The sequence below is a fragment of the Ailuropoda melanoleuca genome, chromosome 4 (assembly GCF_002007445.2).
Source record: "Ailuropoda melanoleuca isolate Jingjing chromosome 4, ASM200744v2, whole genome shotgun sequence".
NCBI lineage: Eukaryota > Metazoa > Chordata > Mammalia > Carnivora > Ursidae > Ailuropoda > Ailuropoda melanoleuca.
In genome coordinates, this window is record NC_048221.1 from 4,629,876 (window position 1) to 4,651,301 (window position 21,426).

The following is a 21,426-nucleotide window of genomic DNA, read 5'->3' on the forward strand; positions in this document are numbered from 1 at the left end:
CTGGCTGTCTCTATCTCTGTCGAATAAATAAATAAAATCTTTAAAAAACACACACACAAAAAAATCCCAAAACAAAACACAGCAGAGCACTTCCTAGACTTCTTTCCAGCTCTGGTTGTGCAGGCAGATGCAGCTCCACCAACTAGAAACGCTCCTAAGATTTGGAAGGCAGAGTGAGGCAGAACTTGGCGTGTGTGTGTGTGTGTGTGTGTGTGCGTGCGCACGTGTGCGTGTGGACCTATTTCCAGCTTTGTGGGTGTGGGGAGGTGTGCTTGGATTCAGTAATTCTGGTGGCAGCCTCTCGATTCTCCACCTTTCTCATGAGCAGAGGAAGCAGTTCCCTGGTGGCTGAGCTGTGATGTTCCAGACCGTTCCAGGGCTACTCAGAATGTGGTCTCATGGGCAGCATCACCACCATCAGCTGGGAGCTTGTTAAAAATGCAAAGTCTGGGGGCGCCTGGCTGGCTCAGTCGGCAGAGCATGCAAGTCTTGATCTCGGGGTGTGGGTGTGAGCCCTGTGCTGGGTGTAGAGATTACTTAAAAATAAAATCTGAAAAAAAAAATGCGGTCTTGGGCCCCACTCCCCCAAACCTACTAAACCAGGAACTCTATGGTGGAACCCAGGAATCTGTTCTCTAGCTAAGTTTTTCTGTTCTNGCTAGTTTTTTTTTTTTTTTTTTTTTTTTTTTTTTACTTTTTATTATTTTTTTAAAATGTAAGCTCTACACCCAACTTGGGGCTTGACTGATGACCCTGAGGTCAAGGGTCATGTGCTCTACCCACTGAGCCAGCCAGGTGCCCCTTCTTGGTGATTCTTTTGCACACTGAAATTTAAGAAATGCTGGCCTACAGCCCACTCTCTCAGTCCCTCCAACAATGTTATAAGCCCCTAAATCCTTGTATTAAATCCTTTTCTGCTTAATATGCCTACCACGGTCCTTGCACAGAGCTCTGGCCGATAAAGGGGAATCAGAGTTCTAGACTTAACCGTGTCCGCGTTTGAGCCCCAGCTCACCACTTAATAGCCACGGGACTTTGGGCGGGAGACTCCTTGTGGCAAACTGCTATTTCCAGAGATGGTCATATCTCCCATCCCGTATGCCCTTCTGGAATCTCGCCTCTCTACTCTCAAGAGGTGGACTTTACATCCCATCCCCTTGAACCTGGGTAGGCCTTTGTGACCCTGTCGATTAGGAGTCCAGAGGACCCTATGTGACTTCTGAAGGGAGATCAGAAAAATGCAGTGTATTCTGCCTTGCTCTCCTGGGATGGTTGCTCATGGAGAAACGGCCGCCATGCTGTGAGCATGCCCCAGCAGACTATGGAGGGGAAGTGATGCCCTCCTTCTGGCCGCCCCTTCTGAACAAATCGAGGCTCAGAGAGGGCAAGTGGCTTCCTTCACATAGTGGTATGGCCTGCTCTGTGGGGTGCTGAAATCTCTGCCCTGGTCCCCACCACCCCCAGAGCAGATGCCCTTTCCCCACCCACTTCCATCCCGAAAGGCTCACCTGCTGACCCTCCCACAGGCAGATGAAAAATGCACTGGGCAGAAACAGGGCAGGACAAGTTTATTGCAGGTGAAGCAGAGGGGAGGGGGGCGGGGAGGCTTGAGGGCACAGCGCCTTTGGCTCACATGCTCCCAGGCTGCAGCAGCGGCAGCCCTCCACCACCCCCAGCGAGGCTGGCAAGAGCTGAGGGGCGGAAGCTGGGGGAGGAAAGGGGAGGGGCGCTCAGGGGAGCCAGAGATAGTGGAGCGGAGAAGGGCTCGTGGTGTCAAAGGTGAGGCCAGGTCAGCGGTGGTGACGGGGAAGCTCAGCAGGAGGGGTCGACAGTAAACTGGGACTCATAGGTCTGGGGGCACAATGGGGTTCGTGGGGGAGGTCATAGGTGAAGGAGAGGTCGGGGAGAGAGTTAAAGGTGAAGTGGGGCCCACGGGTCAAAGGTCAGCTAGGGCCCCCCTGAGCCGGAGAAGCGAGGTTCGAGGTTCGTGGGCTCCCAGGGAGGCCCCCCCCCTCCCCGGGGCGGCGCGGGCCTGGCGGGCCGCCCTAGGCCACCTCCTCCTCGGCCTCCTCCTCGAACTCGCCCTCCTCGGCCGTGGCGTCCTGGTACTGCTGGTACTCGGACACCAGGTCGTTCATGTTGCTCTCGGCCTCGGTGAACTCCATCTCGTCCATGCCCTCGCCCGTGTACCAGTGCAGGAAGGCCTTGCGCCGGAACATGGCGGTGAACTGCTCCGAGATGCGCTTGAACAGCTCCTGGATGGCCGTGCTGTTGCCGATGAAGGTGGCGGCCATCTTGAGGCCGCGCGGCGGGATGTCGCACACGGCCGTCTTCACGTTGTTGGGGATCCACTCGACGAAGTAGCTGCTGTTCTTGCTCTGCACGCTCAGCATCTGCTCGTCCACCTCCTTCATGGACATGCGGCCGCGGAACACGGCGGCCACCGTCAGGTAGCGGCCGTGGCGCGGGTCGCAGGCGGCCATCATGTTCTTGGCGTCGAACATCTGCTGCGTGAGCTCGGGCACCGTGAGCGCGCGGTACTGCTGGCTGCCGCGGCTGGTGAGCGGCGCGAAGCCGGGCATGAAGAAGTGCAGGCGCGGGAAGGGCACCATGTTCACGGCCAGCTTGCGCAGGTCGGCGTTCAGCTGGCCCGGGAAGCGCAGGCAGGTGGTGACGCCGCTCATGGTGGCCGACACCAGGTGGTTGAGGTCGCCGTACGTGGGCGTGGTCAGCTTCAGGGTGCGGAAGCAGATGTCGTACAGCGCCTCGTTGTCGATGCAGTACGTCTCGTCCGTGTTCTCCACCAGCTGGTGCACCGACAGCGTGGCGTTGTAGGGCTCCACCACCGTGTCCGACACCTTGGGCGACGGCACCACGCTGAAGGTGTTCATGATGCGGTCCGGGAACTCCTCGCGGATCTTGCTGATGAGCAGCGTGCCCATGCCCGAGCCCGTGCCCCCGCCCAGCGAATGGGTCAGCTGGAAGCCTTGCAGGCAGTCACAGCTCTCGGCCTCCTTCCGGACCACGTCCAGGACGGCGTCCACCAGCTCGGCGCCCTCGGTGTAATGGCCCTTGGCCCAGTTGTTGCCGGCTCCCGACTGGCCTGCAGAGGGGAGGGGAGGGGGCATGCCGGGCGGTTATGGGGAGGGCTCGCCCTCAACGCCACCCCTGCCTACCTAGCAGTTGAGTAACGAAATTGTCATTTTACTAGTATCATCGTTAGTCCTTCTCTCTGCTTCCATCCTTGCCCCTCTTCTCCAGCAGCCAGAGGGATTCTGGTAAAACCGGAATCGATTCATGCCCCACTTTGGCTCAAAGCCATCCCACTTTAGCTCAAACACCAGCTCCACCTTTGAGTAAAAGCCCAGGTCCCCCCCNGCCCCCCCCCCCCCCTCAGCTTGCAAGGCCCTGCAGGCCCGGCCATTTCCCTGCCCTCACGTCCCCTCTTCCCCCCTCGATGGCTCTGCTCCAGCCACAGGGTTCTCCTTGCTGTTCCTCCAGTATATCAGGCACAGTCCTGCCCCAGGGCCTTTGCACATGCATTCGTTCTGCCTGAAATGCTCGTCCTGCAGATACCCACATGGCTCCCAGGGCTTTGTCACCCTCAGTGAGGCTCTCCCTGTTCACCCTATATACAACTGCAACCGTTCCCATTTTTTATTCCTCTTCCCTGCTTATTATTTTTTTCCCCAAAGCACTGACAAACCTATGCTGTCCCATTAATCATGCTTATTGTCTGTAATCTCACAGGGAATTGTGAACTCCAGGAGGACAAGGATTAGTATTAGAATACGGGCTGGTATTTTCACGAAAAGATTACATTTCTTTTCATCCCCTCCTCGGACTCCACCCTGGTCTGACCTCATCAACCCTGCCCTAGACTGGTTCCCACCCTCATCTCCACCTTATACCCCCAAAGTCTGTTTTCCTCCAAGCAGCCAGAGGGCGCCTGTGAGCACCCGAGTGACCAGGTCCTACCCTCACTACCCACAACCCTCCAGGGCTCCCACACCCCTCAAGATACAAGCCCACATCCTCCCTGCAGCCCACAGGGCCCTGAATAACCTGCCCCCACCCTGTCACGTCCCTGCACTCGCCTCCTCCCTCTCTCCCCCTGATCACTCTGCTCTGGCCACACAGGCCTCCTTGCCATTTCTCTAGCATACCAGGCCTGATGCTGCCCCAGGACCTTTGCACCTGCTGTTCATTCTGCCTGGGATGCCCTTCCCCCCAGGTATTCACATGGTTGACTCTTCCTTCAGGTCTCTGTGCCATGTCAGCGCCTCAGAGAAAACAGGATTGCCAGGGAATCTGGCTCCTGACTCCACACCTTTACAACTGCCTCCCCCACCCTCTCGCCCAGAGGCCATAGAACCTCCTGGTCCCGATGGAGCCATCCATGGTCATCCTAGAATCCCTCACACCCTTTGGCCAACATTACTTAGCCCTTGCACAGCCAGATCCTGAGGACGTATTGTGTGCCATACCCACACAGGAGCATCACTATCTTGCTGACTCATCACACAGATCAGAGAGGGGAAGTCGCTTGTCCAAGGTCACACAGCTTGTCCTGTCAATGCCGAGACTTCAGACTCTATAAACCTGCTCTGGGGAAGAGTGGTGCCCTGGGTGCTGGGGGAGAGGGTGGAGCTTGGGGTCTGAGGCCAGGTGGCTGTATGCAGCCAGCCTCACTTAGAGGGCACCAGGAAAGGTTTCAGAGAAAGATGTTCACAGAGTGTGCTTGCCCCTTGACCCTGAGTGCCACAAATGTGTCTGTTGTCTTCACATGCTGTTCCCTCTGTCTTGCACATCTTTCCTCCCTTCAGGGTCTCTTGGTCAGCCTGGCTCCTACTCATATTTTAGGCTTCAGATACTGATGAGGACAATGAAAACAACACATGCTTATTTACCTTTTGCCCTCCGCTAGGCATTGTTCTAAGTGCTTTATGCATATTAACAGCTTTAAGCCTGGCGATCCTGATGAGTAGGTCTTTTTATAACCTTTGTTTTAAAGATGTGGACACTGGAGCACAGAGAGATTAAAGAGCCCGTCTGAAGTTCCCCAGCTGGCTCAATCAGTGGCTGAGTTTTACTTATTTATCTCCTCTGTTGCCCATCTCCCTCCACTAGGAGGTTGGCTCCGGTGAGGTAGAGAGTTTTAGGTAGGGAGTTTCTTCAGCTTTGTTCATCTGGGGTAACAGCAGGGCTGGTATGCGGTAGGTGCTCAATGAGTTATTTGTGGAATGCATGAAATGGCAGAGCTGGCATTTTCACCCAGGCAGTCTGGCTCCAATCCATACTGTTAAATTAAAATGCCACCTCCTCCAGGAAGCCTTCTCTACACCCTCCCCCATATCAGATGCCTGCCCTGGGCTCCCACAGTGGCCTGTGTGTCCCGCGTCACAGCCCTGACTGCCCTATCCACCTCCCCCGCTGGGCTGTGGGTCCCCTTGATTACCACTGAGTCTCCCATGCTATGTGGAGAATTTTCACCAAGCATTTGGAAGTGAAAGGAGCAAGGGGGCTTCCCATGCCTAGAACTCACCAAACACAAAGTTGTCAGGCCGGAAGATCTGGCCGAAGGGGCCAGAGCGGACAGAGTCCATGGTGCCAGGCTCCAGGTCCACCAGCACAGCTCTGGGAACGTAATTTCCTCCTGCAGGGAAGCAGATGGAGGGCAGCTGGGGTGCAGGAGTGCCAGGAACCAGCATCCTGTTCCCTCCTGGCCTCCCCACCCCCACTCTGGCAGGTGCTGCCTGAGCCCTACCTGTGGCCTCATTGTAGTACACGTTGATTCTCTCCAGCTGCAGATCACTGTCCCCATGGTATGTGCCCGTGGGGTCGATGCCGTGCTCATCGCTGATCACCTCCCAAAACTAGAGGGATAGTGGTGGTAGGGGGGGGGGGGGGGGACAGGAGGCCAGGCCTGTCCCTGCCTCTCTGGCGACCTCCAACCACCTCCCTCGCTGCCACCTGTCCCCCAGCAAGGTGAATGGGGGGCCCAGAGGCATGGTGGGGAGGCAGGGATGAGGCAGCAAGAAGGGAGAGGTGGGGGCGGGGTGGAGCAGAGTCATCACCTCAGCCTAGCCTGCTGGTGTCAGCTCGCCTAGGCTGCAGCGGCTGGGAGGGGCAGGGTCTCTTTGTGCGTGTGGAGAGGACAGTGGGCCAGCTGTGAAGCCAGCTGTGGCCAGCGGACAGAAGGCTGGGCCCCACCCCCATCTCCCTCTTTGTTCCCAGCCTGGCCCTGCCCCCGCCCCACTCCCCCAGCCGTCCCTGGGGTGCTGGCCTCCTGGGGACCCCATCCCTCCGAAAGGCCCAAGGTGGGGGAGCTCTGCGGAGCTCGTGGACCCGCTCCGCTCCTCTCGGCCGTCACCGGCGCCCCATTCCCCGCGCACCTTGGCCCCGATCTGGTTGCCGCACTGGCCGGCCTGCAGGTGCACGATCTCCCGCATGGCGTTGGCGCTGGTGGTGGACGCGGCGGCGGCGCTGATGCTGGGAGCTGCGGCGGCGGGACGCGAGGTGGACGCTGCGGCGGCGGCGGCGACGAAGCACGGTCCCTGCGCCCCCGGGGCGCCTCTATATGAGCAGGCGGGGCCCGCGTCACGGCCGGTCACCGGCCCGCTCCGCCCCCTGGTCCCGCCCCGGGACGGAGGGATCTCCTCCCCACCCCCGAGGGCCCGCACGGGCTGGGGCAAGCCAGTGCCCCGTGCACCCCCACCGCGGGCCGTGGGCTGAGGCCCCTCAAGCTCCACAACACCATCTCCTCGCCCCCGCCACCGGTTCCCAGCCAGGCCTGGCGGCCCGGGTCTTGCGGAGATGGGGCAGGGGAAGGCAGAGCGCCGGGTAAACAAGCAGCGGAGAGAGCCGGCCTCTCCCCTACCCTCCTCCCGCCCGGGCGGCCCTGCCTCAGTTTCTCATCCGTGGCCTGCCTTCCCATTCCATTTAGGTCTCATGTGCCAGAACCCTTGCGTCAACCGCGAGGACTCCTAGTGGGGCCCAGCTGGGGGCTCCGGAGTTGCGGTCTGTTTTGGGAGGGGGCGGTCGGTCTCTGGACGACTTGTCTTGAAGCTGCAGAGTAAGTAACACCAAGATTTTTCTTCCACGTTTGGCTGGGGATGCTTGTGGAACCTGATGGAGGTTGTAGGGAACAGTGCCCTCCCCCTGGCCACCTCTGTTGGGCTTTGGGTCCGTGGCAGGTGGGGTCAGCTCCAGCCTTGCCTGGGGTTGAACATCAAGGAGTAAGACTTATAGCTGGATTACACATGGGGTGGATGGTGAGCCCCTGGGGGCTGCCTTGCTCCCCCCCACCTCGGGATAGGCACCTCTCTGCTCCAGTATCGCCATTCATTACAAGCCCTCGCCCTACCTTCACTTTTCTTGCTAGCGATGACCTTGCACAGGCCACTTTGTCTTTGGCTGAATTTCTTTATCTGCAAGATGGGGCAGTCCAGAATGCCCGCCCTCCAGGGCCACTGGGAGGGCAATGAAATGGCCCCTTTAACAACAAGCCGGCCCTAATTTTCTCTGCACAGAGTAAACAGTACATTGTAGCTATTACTATTGCAATCATTATCAGGGGCTGGACGAGACTTCCTGTGCTGACCCTCGAGTGAAGTTCAGACCTCTTGGGGCCACCTTCTCCTGGCCTCTAGCTCTGCCATCCCAGGAAGCCTCCTCCTCACCTCCTCCGCATGTCTGGTGGTTTCCAGCAATTGCGGGGTGGGGGTGGGGGTGGGATTAGTCAGGTTGGCTCTGTGGCTGGGATCTCATGTTTGCCAGTGGCTTCTGGTTTTGACCCAGTGGTTCTCAACAGGGGGTGATTCTTCCCTCCCAGGGGACACCTGGCAATGTCATGCCTGGCTAGGGTGTGTGCGCACACCACTGGCATCTAGTGGGTGAATGCTACCAAACATTCCACGGTGTGCAGGACAGCCCCTCCCCGGGCCCCAAGAATGATCTGGCACCCAACGGCAGTAGTGCTGAGTCTGGGAAACCTTGTGTTACCAAGGGGGGAAGAGTTTAGACACCCTAGCTCACACTAGACCCCAGAATAGATTTCTGGTGGGTTAGACAGCTGTTATATGGTATAAACTAGGGTGACCCCCCCAGGGTCTGTGAGTCACTTCCTCTCACTGTCCCCCTCAGATGTGTGCAGCATCCTGGGACCTAGTAGGTCAGATGGTGATGAAGGCAGGGACTCTTGGGGGGTCAGTGGGATTCTGTAACCCCGGGGGGTCTCAGCTGGGGCTGACGTGCCCCCCAGGGGACACTTGACAATGTCTGGAGACATTTGTTTGTTACACACTGGGGAGTGCTACTGGCATCGAGTGGGCGGAGCCCAGGGACACTGCTCACTACCTTACAATGCAAAGAATTATCGAAACCCCAAGTGTCAGTAAGGCCGAAGTGGAGAAACCCTGGTTTAGACCTTCGAGGTGATGACTCAGTGTGTTGTTAACAATTGATCCCTGAGCCATGGAGGTTCACTGGCCCATGGTAATATGTATCAAGAATTCATAAACTCCATGTTGGCATTTCTTAATTTTTTTTTAACATATCAAGAGTCATAAAAAAAAAAAAAACATACAAATGGAAGTGGCCCTGCTGGGAGGGGCTGATTTGGAGCTCAGCCCCAGAAAAATGGGGTTTCCTGTGTCACCCCACCAGAGCAGGGTTGTTGTGGGTTATGGACTGAGCCCCAGAGAGCAGGGCTTCCTAGATTAGCCCACTTGGGAAGGGACAGTCTCTAGAGAGTACGGCCCTATTGTGCCCTTGACCTCTCTCTGCATCAGGGCATCCCTTGGGTTCCCTGGTGCTCTTCGGAAGAGCGGAGGGAAGGTAAAGAGGGAAGAGAATGGAGAGCAAGCCCTGGAGCTGCTGGGACCCGGCAATACCAGAGATATAAAGAGACCAGAGATGTAGAGAGCCTGCAGGGAGGAAGGGGGGAGGGGGTTGGGTGGGCTGATGTCATCTGTCCCCCATGGCTGACCCGCCTAGGTCTGGCCTCTCCTGGGCTTCTTTCCCGGGAGGGAAAAAGTCAGGGGTACCATGGCCTCCAGGCAGATAGACACCCCCCCCCCAGTAGCATGGTATCACCTACCACCCAGAAAGCCATCAAGACTCCCTGTGGGAATCCGCAGACCAGATTATACAGGCGGTGCCAGGAGTCCCGAGATCCGGATGTAGCCAGTGAATAGAGCCAGGGACGAGAAAAGGGGCTGGATGGTGGGGCGTTAAGAACCACGTTTTCTGGCTCCAGGTGCTGGCCTGCCCACAGAGTTGGGGGGCAGGTGGGCTGCATCTTGAAGCCCCAGGAGTGGGTATGCAGAGGGACTCCAGTCTGGGGCTGCATTTTAGCCCCCACCTGCGTGTCTGACCCTGGGCAGCCATGGTGTGAGGCAGGGTGTTCAATCTGCCAGTTTTGTATGGAAATGGATTTCGGCATCCAAAGGCGCTATGGGCTCTGCCCCCCGAAGCCATCACTGTAAGGGAGCTATGCTGTTAAGCACACGCTGGTGCCGGGGGAAATGGAGGACGCCGAAGAGAGGGTTTCCCATGCAGGCAGGTGAGACCCTATGGGGAGGCTCATACTGTCGCCCGGTACTCCCACCTCATGTCTGTGTCACATTTCCAGTCGCACCAGGTTGGCTTCATCAGGGAGCCGCCGAAGAGCAGAGATTGGGCTCCCGATTTTGAAATGGAAAACAGAAAACAAAAAAAAATCCCCCTTTTAAACCGCCAGGTTAATTGACTTGCCTTGAATGCGCAGGAAGAACTGGAAAGTGGCTGTGGGGCATTTCAGGGAGAAATCAGGCGTCAGCACTTGGGGAATACTCACGAAGCGGAGAATTCCCAAAGACCCAGAACATTCTGCACACTAAATCGACCATCCTTTCTGAGGTCTGCAAAACCAGGGAAAGGCCTGCCTTCTAGTTGTGTGTGACCTGCCCACCATGTGGGGGCCACATGGCCACCCCATCTGCGAGCCTCGAGGCATTGCCGACATGCACCCCAACCCCCTATCCACCTCGGGGGATGGAGTCTGTTTTGTGTATTATCGATAACAGGGGTGTCTAAGCCAGATCCTGTTCGGGGCGCTGTGAGTGTGTCAGCTGGTTTATGTTTTAGCTCATGAAGCCACAACCCAGGAGCCAGGCACTGTTTGCATACCCATTGTACAGATGTGGAAATGGAGGCCTGAAGAGGTTGAGTATTTCACACACAGCTGAGGCTGGGAATAAAGTCCATACATTCCAGCTCCAAAGACCCCGATAGTTTATCACTACCAGAGATGGTCATTACTTTGTTACTTTGTCTTTAAAAAGAGAAAAAAAGGGCTGGCAGTTGAATGAGCTGTCTTTCAGGAGGAAAGTGGTGCTGGTGTGACCAGCTGCTGGTTGAGCCGTGTGACTGTGACGTGCTCCTTGGCCTGGCCTCTGTCTATGCCATTGTGTCTGCCCACCACGTTGCCCGGCTGCTCTGGGCTGTGTGATGTGATGCTACCACCCAAGTCTGTGCTTGCTTTGTCCCCTGGGCCCATGGGTCACTGACTCCTTTCCAGAGGCTCCCCTTCCCCCCGCCTGGCTCCTCCTGTTACTTCACTGCCCAGACCTTAGACCTCCACCTCCACGGGGTCTGATTTCCCTTCCCCCTGCCCCTGGCCAAGCCCAGCCCTGGGCATGAACCCAGCCTGGCATGGGGCCTCTCCAGCTGCAGAGAGGGGGAGACAGGGTTCTAGAAGTTGCTGTTCCAGGACAGGGATGCTGAAAGAGCCTTAAGAGGAGATAGGCCCTCCCCATTCTTGTCCGCCCAACTCCAGGGGTGCACACAAGCTCGATGGAGGCCGTGCCTGGCACTGCCGGCACCAAGCGTGGGGGAGGGGGTGGGGGACAACAGAGCATTCTCTGGCCTTGCCCAGTGTGTGGCCCACCTCCCACTAGCACTGGCCACCACATACACCATGGAGTCCGTCCCCAAGGAGGCGTGCTCAGAATAGAAGGATTTTCTGGGAGATGGGTGGGGGAGGGCTGACCCTGGCTGATACCAGATGGGGCTGGGGTGTGGAGGGGCGGCCTCCTGGGTTCCCCTCGCTGCTGCCCACTTGCCTGGCATCGAGGACATCTTCGGGGTGCCCGGAGCAGGTGTCGTTGGTGATGTAGCTGCTCTTTTCGTTGAAGGAAGGCGGGTCGGGCAGGAAGTGGAGCCTTAAGTGACCTGTGGGTCACGCTGCCAAATACAAACGTGCCCCGAAGCCTGGAGACCATGGGCACGTGGGTGCTGCTCGGGAAGGCTGGTGAGCTCACACGCAGGTCCTGGACCCCGAGCATCTCTTCCCAGCTGATCTGTGGGCCACAGTGGGGTGGGGAGGGCTCAGCACCGCGGGGCAGGGGTGCCACAGGCGTGGGAAGTCCCCAGCCCTTTGTCTCAGACAGACCGCATTTCCCACTTCATGTGGAAAGGAGGGCCTGGCTTCCCATTTCCCCAAGAAAAAGGGTGGGACATCCCCCTATTTTACGTCGGACACGGGCAGGGGTCCCATATCCAAAAAGGGCGGGACTTCCTGCTACACCCGGAGAAATGTACAGATGCCCGAAAATGGGGGGGCTTCCCTTTTCACCAGGATAAAGAGGCAGGATGTTCCCTCTGTGTTTGAAAGAGGGAGATTTCCCAGCTCCCCAGGAAAAGGGCAGTACTGCATCCTGCTTTATGACTGTGAGGGGTGGGCTTCCCGGTCTGCAGGGGGAGGGGCCGAGCTTCCTCTTGTTCTATGCCTAACACAGAGAGGCAGGCCTTCCCGCTGTTCTGGGTCAACAAAGGGTGAGACTTACCTTTTCCTCAAGGAAAGTTGTATGCCATGGGGCAGTGAGATTTCCCACTGCTTTAGGAAAAGAGTGGGTACCTCCTTCTGGCTCCAGCCTATGCTTTCCCAGAAAAAGGGGTGCAGTTTGCCTGTGGCATGTCTCCACTGCACAGGGTGAAAGTGGCCAGCCCCTTACCGTGAAGAGGGAGATTAAGCAGCCCATGATGATGAATGCTGGGTCCTCAAGGACGTAATGGGCCACACGGGGGGGGGTTTATGACAGTGGTGTCATTGCAAGGGGAGCCCTGGATGTAGGGTACTGACAAACTGCTCTCGCTTGGCTTCCGGGGAATGCTAACTGCCGGGGGTGGGGAAGACCCCACTTACGGACAGGTGGCCTGAGATCTACTCTCCTTAGGCCTTCTGGCCGGTCTGTCCTTCCTGCCTCTCCAGAGCCTGGACGTGGTGAGAGGGTGGGGACGGCTGTGTAGGGAAGATGGTCTGGACAGAAGGCCAGAGGAGGACAGAGCCCCAGGGACCCACGGATGGGGGGGTCCTGTGCATGACGTGGGTCAGGGGTTAGAATAATGAGGGGACAAGGGTGGGAGGGCTCACTTTCTGTATGTGCTTGTGTCCTGACACGTGTGTGTGTGTGTGTGTGTGTGTGTATGATGTGTTGTGTGAATAGGTGGTTGTAGTGCACGTGGGTACGTGTCTGGGCGCCTGTGAGCTCCTGTCTGCGATCTGTGTATGTGTGCTTATGCGTGTGTGTTCGTGGAAGTGTGGTGTGTGTGTGTTCGTGCCCATATCTGTGGCTCTGTAGCTGAGCCGGGAGATACTGGTGGGAATGCTGTAGGTGAGCAGAGGCTGGGGTCCCTCACTCGACACCATGTCCTGAAGTCAGGCAGGGCAGGGGGTCCTGTCTGAGGCTCTCTCTCAGGCCCACCCACCTTAGAGGCCTACCCCCAGGCCTGCCACCCTGTCATCCTGTTGCCCACTGAAGTCTGGTGGGACTAGGCAGTTGGAACCCAGCCTCCCACAGCCCCCCCACTCCCTCCCTGGGTTGAGAGGGCAAAGCTAGTGTCCCAGCCTGCCCTCCCTTTCCCAGTAAGGGGTCTTTGGTCACCAGCTCTACCCACTGGGGAGATGCCAGCCACACATCTAGACCCCAGGCAAGCTCAGGCCGTAGGGGCACATCCACACACAGAGTCTGACATACACGATTACACAATACAACCACACAGTCCGACCCAGACTCACAGATTCAGATACACACATGGACATACAACCAACAATATTCCCACAACACACAGAGGCCCATATAGACTCAGACACACATCAGGCTACACAAATGCCATCAGATCCACCCCAACCCAGTTGCACAGTCAGGTGCCGATAGACCAAGTGCAACCGTAGGAGTCACCCACACTGAATACAGCTCTCCGAGCCAGTACAACACATGGCTCAACAACACAATGACAACACACGGCGCAGAGACCCAGAGACACACAGGCATACCGCAGAGTCAGATACACATTCTGTGGCTATCTACACACAGACCTCAGTCGAGACCGAGCCCGACGTAGGAATGGACCAGATGTACACGCGTGTGTGACATGCCCGCCCGATCACATGTACACGGAATCCCACACTCACAGGGATATAAGCACAACACAGACCAACCGCAGACACACAGACAGACCCAGAGACTCACATACAACATACACACAGTCAAACACACACACAGAGGTACACGATACAGACCCCCCCCAGACACACAGCCAGACTCAGAGATACACTCAAAAAGATACACAGCAAAGAAAATCATAAAGACTGAAAAAAAAAATGGTTGAAGGGAGAAAGTAAGGTCCCATGCAAGACTGACGAAAGAGAAAGACACCCGGCCAGATGCTGCTGTGGGGACACAGAGCCAGGAAGACAGGCAAACATCCCAAAGTCACACTTGCAGAGAGCCCCTTTTTCCCGCGTTCACGCAGACGCTCATTGACCCAGACATCCCCGAAATATGCGGACGCATACACAGGTGTGAAGACACGTGACCCAAGTACACACCCAAGGGCAGCCAGCCAGCCCCCCGTCTAGCGACCCTTGGGTAAAAACAGAGATCTTTGGGTGGTGGAACTGGAGGGCCTCAAGGCTGGTGGAGAGGGGCTCACCCAGCCGCAGACACAACATTCCAAAGGCACCAACACACACTTGGTGGGCCAGGTGTGCGGCCAGGTGGGGCAGGAGTGTCCTGCGCATGTCCCCATGCCGCGGGCGCTGGCCCCAGATCACCAGCTGGGGCAGGGCCAAGATCGTGCGTGGTAAATTCATCGACTGTGGGAGCGATAGGGCGGGCGCACCCACCCGGACTGGGATTGGAGTTCGCGAGCGGGATGGGGCGTGGACAGTGAACACCACTGTGGGCAGGGCAGTTAGACTAGGGATGGGGATGGTTCAAAGGCTTAGCCTGGGAGGGGGCCGCAGGGTTCTTGAAAGGTGGAACCCGGGAAATGAGAGGATTTTAGCTAGGCAATAAAAGGGCGGAGCCTGAGAAGAGGGTGGTGCTGGACTGAAAGAGGTAAAAAAGTAGGAGGGGCAGGTGAGTGGGCAGGGCCTGCCTGGGAGGCTGATGGCTGGGAAACGCTCGGAATCTAGAGAGAGTGACAGGGAAGTGGGCGGGACTGAGGTTGGGTAGGACTTGGGAGGCGGAGAACTGGGGAAGTGGGCGGGGCCTGAGAATGACAGCGAAGTGGGCGGGATTGGGAAAATCAGTTTCCCATCAGGCGACGAAGTGGGCGGAGCCTAGGGAGATGCTAGGAATAGTAGGCGGGACTTGGGGAGTGGGCAAGGTCTGGAAGGGGGATGGCTGGGAAGTGGGCAGGACTGGGGAGTGGGCAAGGCCTGGAAGGTTGATGGTTGGCGAAGTGGGAGGAGCCTAGGGAGACGATAGGAATAGTAGGCGGGACTTGGGGAGTGGGCAAGGCCTGGAAGGGGGATGGCTGAGAAGTGGGCGGGACTTGAGGAGGGGACAAGGCCCGGAGAGGAGATGGCTGGGGAAATGGGCGGGACTTGGGGGGGGCCAGGCCGGGAAGGCTGATAGCTGCGGGAAGTGGGCGGAGCCTGGGGAGAATGACGGGGGAGTGGGCGGGGCTGGGGAATGGGCAGGGCTTGTGAGACGGGTCGGACCTGGAATGGGCAGACTCACCCTTCTCTTCAAAGTCACGTCGAAGTTGGTTGGTAATCCTCCTGCGCCAGCAGTTTCCGCCCCGGGCATTCCAGAACGTGGGCGATTCTTTAGTGGTGACTTTCTGGCTGAGAACCATGCGGGGCGGCGGGCACCTTTCCCTCTGCGCCGACTGTCGCCCCGTCCGGGCGGGCGCCCTCACCGCCTCTCATTAGGCCAATGCGAGTCCGCCTCCGGGCTCACTCGGGCTTCCTCCATGCCTAGAGCAGCCCCCGGCGGGGGCGCGGAGCGGGCTTCCAGGAGGGTGGTTGAGGGGGGCGCGGAGCGGGCTTCCAGGAGGGTGGTTGAGGGTCTTCGTTCCCACTCCAGCCTCCCGGCTCTGTTCTCGTATTCAAAGCCTGCCTGATCCGGCTCCTGCCGCCCGGGTCCCCTCTCCCCGGTCGCCACTCTCTTTCCTCACCGTCCTTTGCATTTGGTGCCAAAGACCTAGAAGCAGATTTTCCCTCCCTGAGTCTAGACCCCACCCCACGCCCCCCTCTTTGCAGCTCGGCGTTGAGGCGCCTGGTCCAGCAGGGGTCGCCCGCGGCCTACACTGGGTGCCGGGGCCAAGAAAAGGGACCTAGAGGTTTCTCAAGGAAGTGAAGGTTAGGCCCCCACGAGAGCCTGGGTCCCCACTAGGGGCTGGTGGATCTTGGGCGGTTTGAGGGATGGGGCCTGGCTTCCTTTGGTTGTGTTCTCTTGTACTTTGTGTCTTTGTTTTGAGTGTCTTGTGTCTCTCTCTAGGTCAGCTTGTGTCACTGTGTGACTTGTGTGGCTTCCGTGGCCTCTGGGTGTCTGATATTTTGAGTCTCTGATTGCACATCCCGGAGAGTTTGAGTCTCTCGGAAGCTGTTTATGTGTGAGTGGGTGTGTGTGACCATAGCCACGGGCATGTCCTTGTGTGGGCCTGTGGCTAGCTTTGGTGGCTGCTCTTGTGTACCTACGGTTATGTGTCCAGGTATGTGTCTCAGTGTGTGTCTGTGTGTCTGTGTCTTGATTTGTGTCTTGGTTTGTATGACTGTGTGTGACTTGAACGGAGGTATCTACCGTACCCCATGTCTGTCTGCCTTGTGGCTGCCTTCCTGGGCAAGCTGGAGAGTCCCTCCAGGTGGTGGCCCTGCTGGGACTTCCTTTCTGGGGTGGGAAGGCTTGCTTCCCAGCAGAATGATCTGGCTTCTCCTGCCAGGCCCTTCTGAGGGGCTGTAGGGGTTGACCCTGGTCTACCTGGGTCTTCCCCATCCCTGTGTCCTTCTACTGCCCTTAGCAGGGAAACACCATTTCCTGCCTTTGATGTCACTGGTGCTAAATTTTCCCTTCTTCAGCTCGGGCTACTGGTTTCTTTCTACGTGTGTGCACACCTGACCACAATTCCGTACTTAACATCAAAAAACCAAAACAAAGCAAAACAGTAGCACATGGAAAATGCAAGCAGGCAAAAGCATATACAGTGAAAGAGCCACATTGCTCACCCCTGAATCCTCTGGGTTTTTTTTTTTTTATGCCTTCTAGAAATTTGCTGTGCAAATATATCTCCACTCTAAAACAAAACAGCGTATTCAGTACATAGCATCCTGCAGCTTACTTAACCCTTAGTTAGAGATCTTTATCGAGCCCCAAGGAGATGACTCAAACTTCTCCATGGCTTGATTACCAAACTTATGCTGGCCATTTCTTTTTCAATGACTGTTTTGGCTATTTGCGTTCTGAAAACACTCTTGTACCAGACATTCCTGCCTGTCTGTCTTTCCATCCGGATGTCTGCCCTGGTGTTTGGACCCTGGTGGTGTGTTCACAAGGTCAACTCCTGCATCGAATCACGAGAAGAACCAGACTGTCAGCAAGGATGGCCAACCGCACCGAGCACCTCATTGCCTGCCAGCCGCGGGTCTGGCTCCCTGTCTTGGACAGTAATCCTGGGAGATCGTCATTGCTGTTAGCCACACTGCTAAGGTGGGAAAACCAAGGCCCAGATAAGGGAAAGGATGCGCTCAGGATCATGCAGCTAGCCAGGGGCAGAGCTGGGATTTGAAGCCGAGCAGTTTGGCTCTTGTGCCGGTGTTGTTCCTCAATTAGAGACACACCTCTGCACACATGGGACCCCTCCCCTTCCTCATTCGTAAGCATGCAACAGCACGTCGGAAATACACAAGTCCAGAGTAGCTGGCTGTGCACCCCAACTCCACAAAGCTTAATCGTTTTGTGCTACCGAGCTTGTGGTGCACACACAACACCACCGGTACACACCACGTGCTGGGCCCTGTGTCTTCCTGGCCTATCTAGGGCTGAGGAGACCCGAACCCAGCTTTTCCAGAGGTTTGGCTAACTTGTACAACGCGATTCCCCCTTCTGTGTCTCTTTCCTCCTTCAACACATGTTAACATTGCCTTGGCTGGGGGCGCCTGGGTGGCTCAGTCGGTGAAGCGTCTGCCTTCGGCTCAGGTCATGATCCCCGGGTCCTGGGATCGAGTCCTGCATTGGGCTCCTCTCAGTGGGGAGCTTGCTTCTCCCTCTCCCTCTGCAGCGACCCCTGCTTATGCTCTCTCGCCCTCTCTCTGTCAAATAAATAAGATCTTTAAAAAAACCCTCCAAAACAAAACAAAACAAAACAAAACAAAAAACCCAAAACACATTGCCATGGCTTGAGACCAACTCTATTTGATTCGGTTCTTTCCTTCCATTTTTTCTTCGGCCAGCTGGAGGTTGACATGGGGCGGGGGCAGGGGGGTGGAGGCCACAGGTAGGGGCTGGGGGGCAAAATGGAACCCAGGGAAAAGGAGATGAATTTTGCTAGGAAAAATCAAGGCACACCTCCTGGAGGAGGTACCTTATTCACTGGGCCTCACAGCAGGGAGGGAAGGTGCTCCTCCCTCCAACTACTTCCTGCCCAGTCCCTCCCTTGAGCCCTATGATGGTAAGAGTGAGGATTCGGGTCCTACCCCAGAGGTGAGGAAAACGGCCCACGCTCACCTTGGGGAGACTGCTGAATGCAGAGGTGCAACTCCACTGTACGTGGGGTGCTAGCGGGGTGATGCTGAGAGCCTAGCGATGGGCAGGGCTGCCTGGCTCAGATGTCCCGACCACAGCAGCACGTCATGGCACTCCCTGCCTGTGGCCTGAGCCTTCCCCGGGCTGCCAGGCCTTGTTTCCCCTTCTTGGGGGGAGTGGATAGATCTCTGTCAAGCCCCTGGGTGTAAGGAGTTCCGAACAGTCACCGTGAGTCACTGAGGCTAAGTGACTTCAACTTTGGGACTCTTAGTTTCTGCATCCACCTATTGGGGATGACGGTGGACTGGGGTTGTCAAAGCTTCAGAGATCATGCAATGCCAGCCCCCCTTTAGTGAGCGTTCACGATGTGCCTGGGCCTTCTCGCGGCAAGCTCCAACCACCCTTGGTGACCTACTATTATTCCCATTTACCGTATCAGATAAACGAGGCTCAGGGAGGTAAAGCCACCTGCCCAAAATCACAAGCAAGACATTTGAGAGCTGAAATTCAAGCCTCTAGAGCAGAGGCAGCAACTTTTTTTTTTTTCTGAAATGGACCAGAGAGAGTAAATATTTTGGGCTTTGTGGGCCAGTCTCTCTTGTAACACTGAACGCTGCTGTAGTACCGCCAAGGCGACCACAGACGACACGCAAGCGAGTGGGCACGGCCGTGTGCGGGTGGAACTTTACTTGTGGACACCGAAATTTGAATTGCATATAATTTGCACATGCTGTGAAATCTTCTTCTTTTGATGTTTCCCCGCCACTTAAAAACAGAAACAATGAAACACAAAATGTGTCACTGGTGGACTGTAGTTTGTTGACCTCGAGAGCCCATGCAGGAAAACTGTCATGCTCTACACTTCATTCATTCATTCAGTCATTCATTCATTCATTCGTTTGTTCGTTCAGTGAGTATTATTGAGTACTACTGATAGTTTTATTTATTATGTATTATTTTTATTTATTTATTATTTATTTTATTATTGAGTACTATTGATAGTTTTCTAGGGCGGATGGAGATACGACTCTTCAGGAGATAACAACTTCCTGGGCAGAACAAGCAAGGAAACAAAACGAACGAGGATATTTCAGATGGTGGAAATGCGACCAAGGAAATCCCATGGGCCATATAACGGGACCCCAGGGCGGGACACTTTCATTTGCTTCCTCAGAGAAGGTGATGCCTATGGTCTCCCAAATACCTCTTTTTGTCTTTTTTTTTTTGGGGGGGGGTCAGCTGAGGCAATCCCTGGCTGTGGCCTGCCGTGGGGTAGGACTTAATCATAAATGGACTGGCCTACGCCCTGTGAGATTCTTGGCAGGGCGTTGCCATCGGGAGAGGGACCCTTTGGCCTCAGGATTGGTAAATCTTTCTCCCCGGTTGGTCCGATTCCTAGGAGAGGGGTCTTTTACTGTCCCATCTTCTCAGTCCTGGGTGTTGAGTGGGGGCGAGGGTTGGGGTGGGGAAATTTCAGCTCCTGCATTTGTGGTCAGGGGTCTGCTTACCCCTCGGGTTTCCAGCGTGACTCTTGTACCCTTAGCTGGCTTTCTCGGGCCACAAACTGCCCTTCCGGCTCTCGGGAGGAAAAAGCAACACTAGAAACGGCTGTTTTTCCGCCCTGCTGGGGAGAAAAGCTGGTGTCTCTTTCGGGGATCTCCTTGAAGCAAACTCCTCAATGTTACCTGCCATCCACCATGCTCTCTTTTGGAATTGGGGGGGACGGTCACCCCCAGTCGGGAAGCCTTGGGGGATGGCGATGGTGGAATTCTGCTAGGGAGATGATACTTGGCTTCCCTCCCTGCTGGGTAACAATTTTGGTTTAGTTCTCAAAACAATCGCTTAGCTGTCACTGCACTGTCTCTACCCACAGTGACGTTGGAACCGAAAGTGTTGCTGCCTGCTGGTCTGGGAAAGAACATTCCAGCCAGAGGGATGACAGGTGCGAAGGAACGACCCCTGGTACAAGGCAGTGGCATCTCTAGCTTAGGCACGCATCAAAATAATCGCCTGGAGGGCTCAAGGACACACTGATTCCTGGGCTTCTGCTCCCGGAGTGTCAATAGGCCTAGTTTGCGGTACTAGAATTTGCATAACTAACAAATCCCCAGGTGCTGCTGCCTCGCTAGTTGCTAGTTGGGTGTCACACTTCCTAACAGGTCAGATACGGAAGCATTTAGCACCTGTTAGCACCAACAACAGCCATCATCATCACCGTTTGCTTCCTGTAATTCTCCAAGGAGGCCCGATACAACAAAATAGAATGCAGGGGAACCATTGCATAATGATTCTGTTGAACCCATATCCTGACCCCCACCCCCGCCGCCCCACCGCCCCGGCCATTTCCCAGCTGCCAATCCGTGCAGCGCTGATAGATGGATCCCTTGCCGGGCCAGTGTTCACTCGGCCAGGCCAGCTCCGCTGGGCTTCTGGAGGAGGCCAGGGCTTTCCCAGTGCTGCCCGTGTCTCAATATATGGTCGCTTCCTCTTTTGGGTCCAAGTTTTCGGGCCTGCTCTGCTCCTCCTCTCACCCCGCCTCCACCAGGGGAGAGTGAACGGGAAATTTGAGTTTCCTCTGCTTTAGCCAAGACTGTCCCTTCCCTATAAGGGGGATTTCTCCACCTGGACTCTCCAGCCTTCTGCTTGTGGGGTCCAGGAGGGGCCCCTGACGGGAAGCCTCCAGATGGGTGGGTGGGGGCAAGCCAGGGAAGGCCCAGGGCTCCCGGGGAAGGTGAGGGAGGGTGGGTGGAGGGCTGAGCCTGCCACTCAAGGTTCCAACTGGGGGGCTTATACTCCAGAGAAGGGGCTGAGGCCTGGCTGTTCCCTGACCCTTCTGCAGATATGCTGGATTTAGGGGACTGCTGGGGGAGCCCCAGTGATGGGGGGCTAGGGAGTGGCAAGAAGGAAGGGAAAGAGACGGACTGAGAGACCAAGAAATAGAATATCAGAGAGTCAGAGACATAGAGAGACAGGGAGAGACAGAGAGACAGAGACAGACGCACAGAAAAAAATGAGGCCCAGGGATGGAAAGATTCCCTGAGACCTCTTACGGTGACAGTCCACAGAGACGGTGACAGTCCACAGAGACGGGGACAGATGAGAGGCACAGAGAGGCACAGAGACGAGGCAGAGCTACAAAGAGACACCCAGAGAGAGAGACGGAGAGAGATAACCGGGGAGAAACGGGAGGGAGAGAACTAGGGACAAAGAGGAAACGGTGGGGTAGGCCTTGGCGGGCGAGAAAGGAGATGGAAAGCCGAGAGAGATTCAGAGAAGAGAAAGTTAGGGAAACTTCAGACGGAAGGCGGGGCGCCGGGATCCCCACCCGCCCCGCCCCAAAAAAAAAAAAAAAAAAAAAAAAAAAAAAAAAAAAAAAAAAAAAAAAAAAAAAAAAAAAAAAAAAAAAAAAAAA

At 56.3% G+C, this 21,426-nt stretch overlaps 1 protein-coding gene and 1 long non-coding RNA gene across 3 annotated transcripts; one reads left to right on the forward strand and one right to left on the reverse strand.

The window, feature by feature from the left end:
* Nucleotides 1-1,549: 1,549 nt before the first annotated feature.
* TUBB4A (tubulin beta 4A class IVa) lies at nucleotides 1,550-6,554 on the reverse strand. The gene is made up of 4 exons (XM_034657626.1): nucleotides 6,396-6,554; nucleotides 5,768-5,876; nucleotides 5,546-5,656; nucleotides 1,550-3,103 (listed from the first exon to the last, which is right to left on the reverse strand). Exons 1-4 carry the CDS (start codon nucleotides 6,450-6,452, stop codon nucleotides 2,046-2,048), a joined length of 1,335 nt encoding a protein of 444 aa, XP_034513517.1. The 5' UTR covers nucleotides 6,453-6,554; the 3' UTR covers nucleotides 1,550-2,045.
* A 103-nt stretch (nucleotides 6,555-6,657) lies between these two features.
* Nucleotides 6,658-21,351, forward strand: LOC109490961. Of its 2 annotated transcripts, none has more exons than XR_002144342.2 (3): nucleotides 6,658-7,075; nucleotides 19,017-19,193; nucleotides 19,888-21,351. It is a non-coding gene; the product is annotated as an uncharacterized LOC109490961 (long non-coding RNA). The 2 variants fall into 2 exon arrangements; XR_002144340.2 differs by lacking the exon at nucleotides 6,658-7,075 and adding an exon at nucleotides 10,520-11,293.
* The last annotated feature ends 75 nt before the right edge of the window (nucleotides 21,352-21,426 follow it).

Excerpts from the sequence above, each read along its gene's own strand:
- TUBB4A (XM_034657626.1), bottom strand. The coding sequence starts at position 6,452 with ATGCGGGAGATCGTGCACCTGCAGGCCGGCCAGTGCGGCAACCAGATC. Across the intron at positions 5,657-5,767 it reads GTACTACAATGAGGCCACAG|GAGGAAATTACGTTCCCAGA; the intron begins GTAGGGCTCAGG and ends GCTTCCCTGCAG. Across the intron at positions 3,104-5,545 it reads GCCTGACAACTTTGTGTTTG|GCCAGTCGGGAGCCGGCAAC; the intron begins GTGAGTTCTAGG and ends TCCCCTCTGCAG.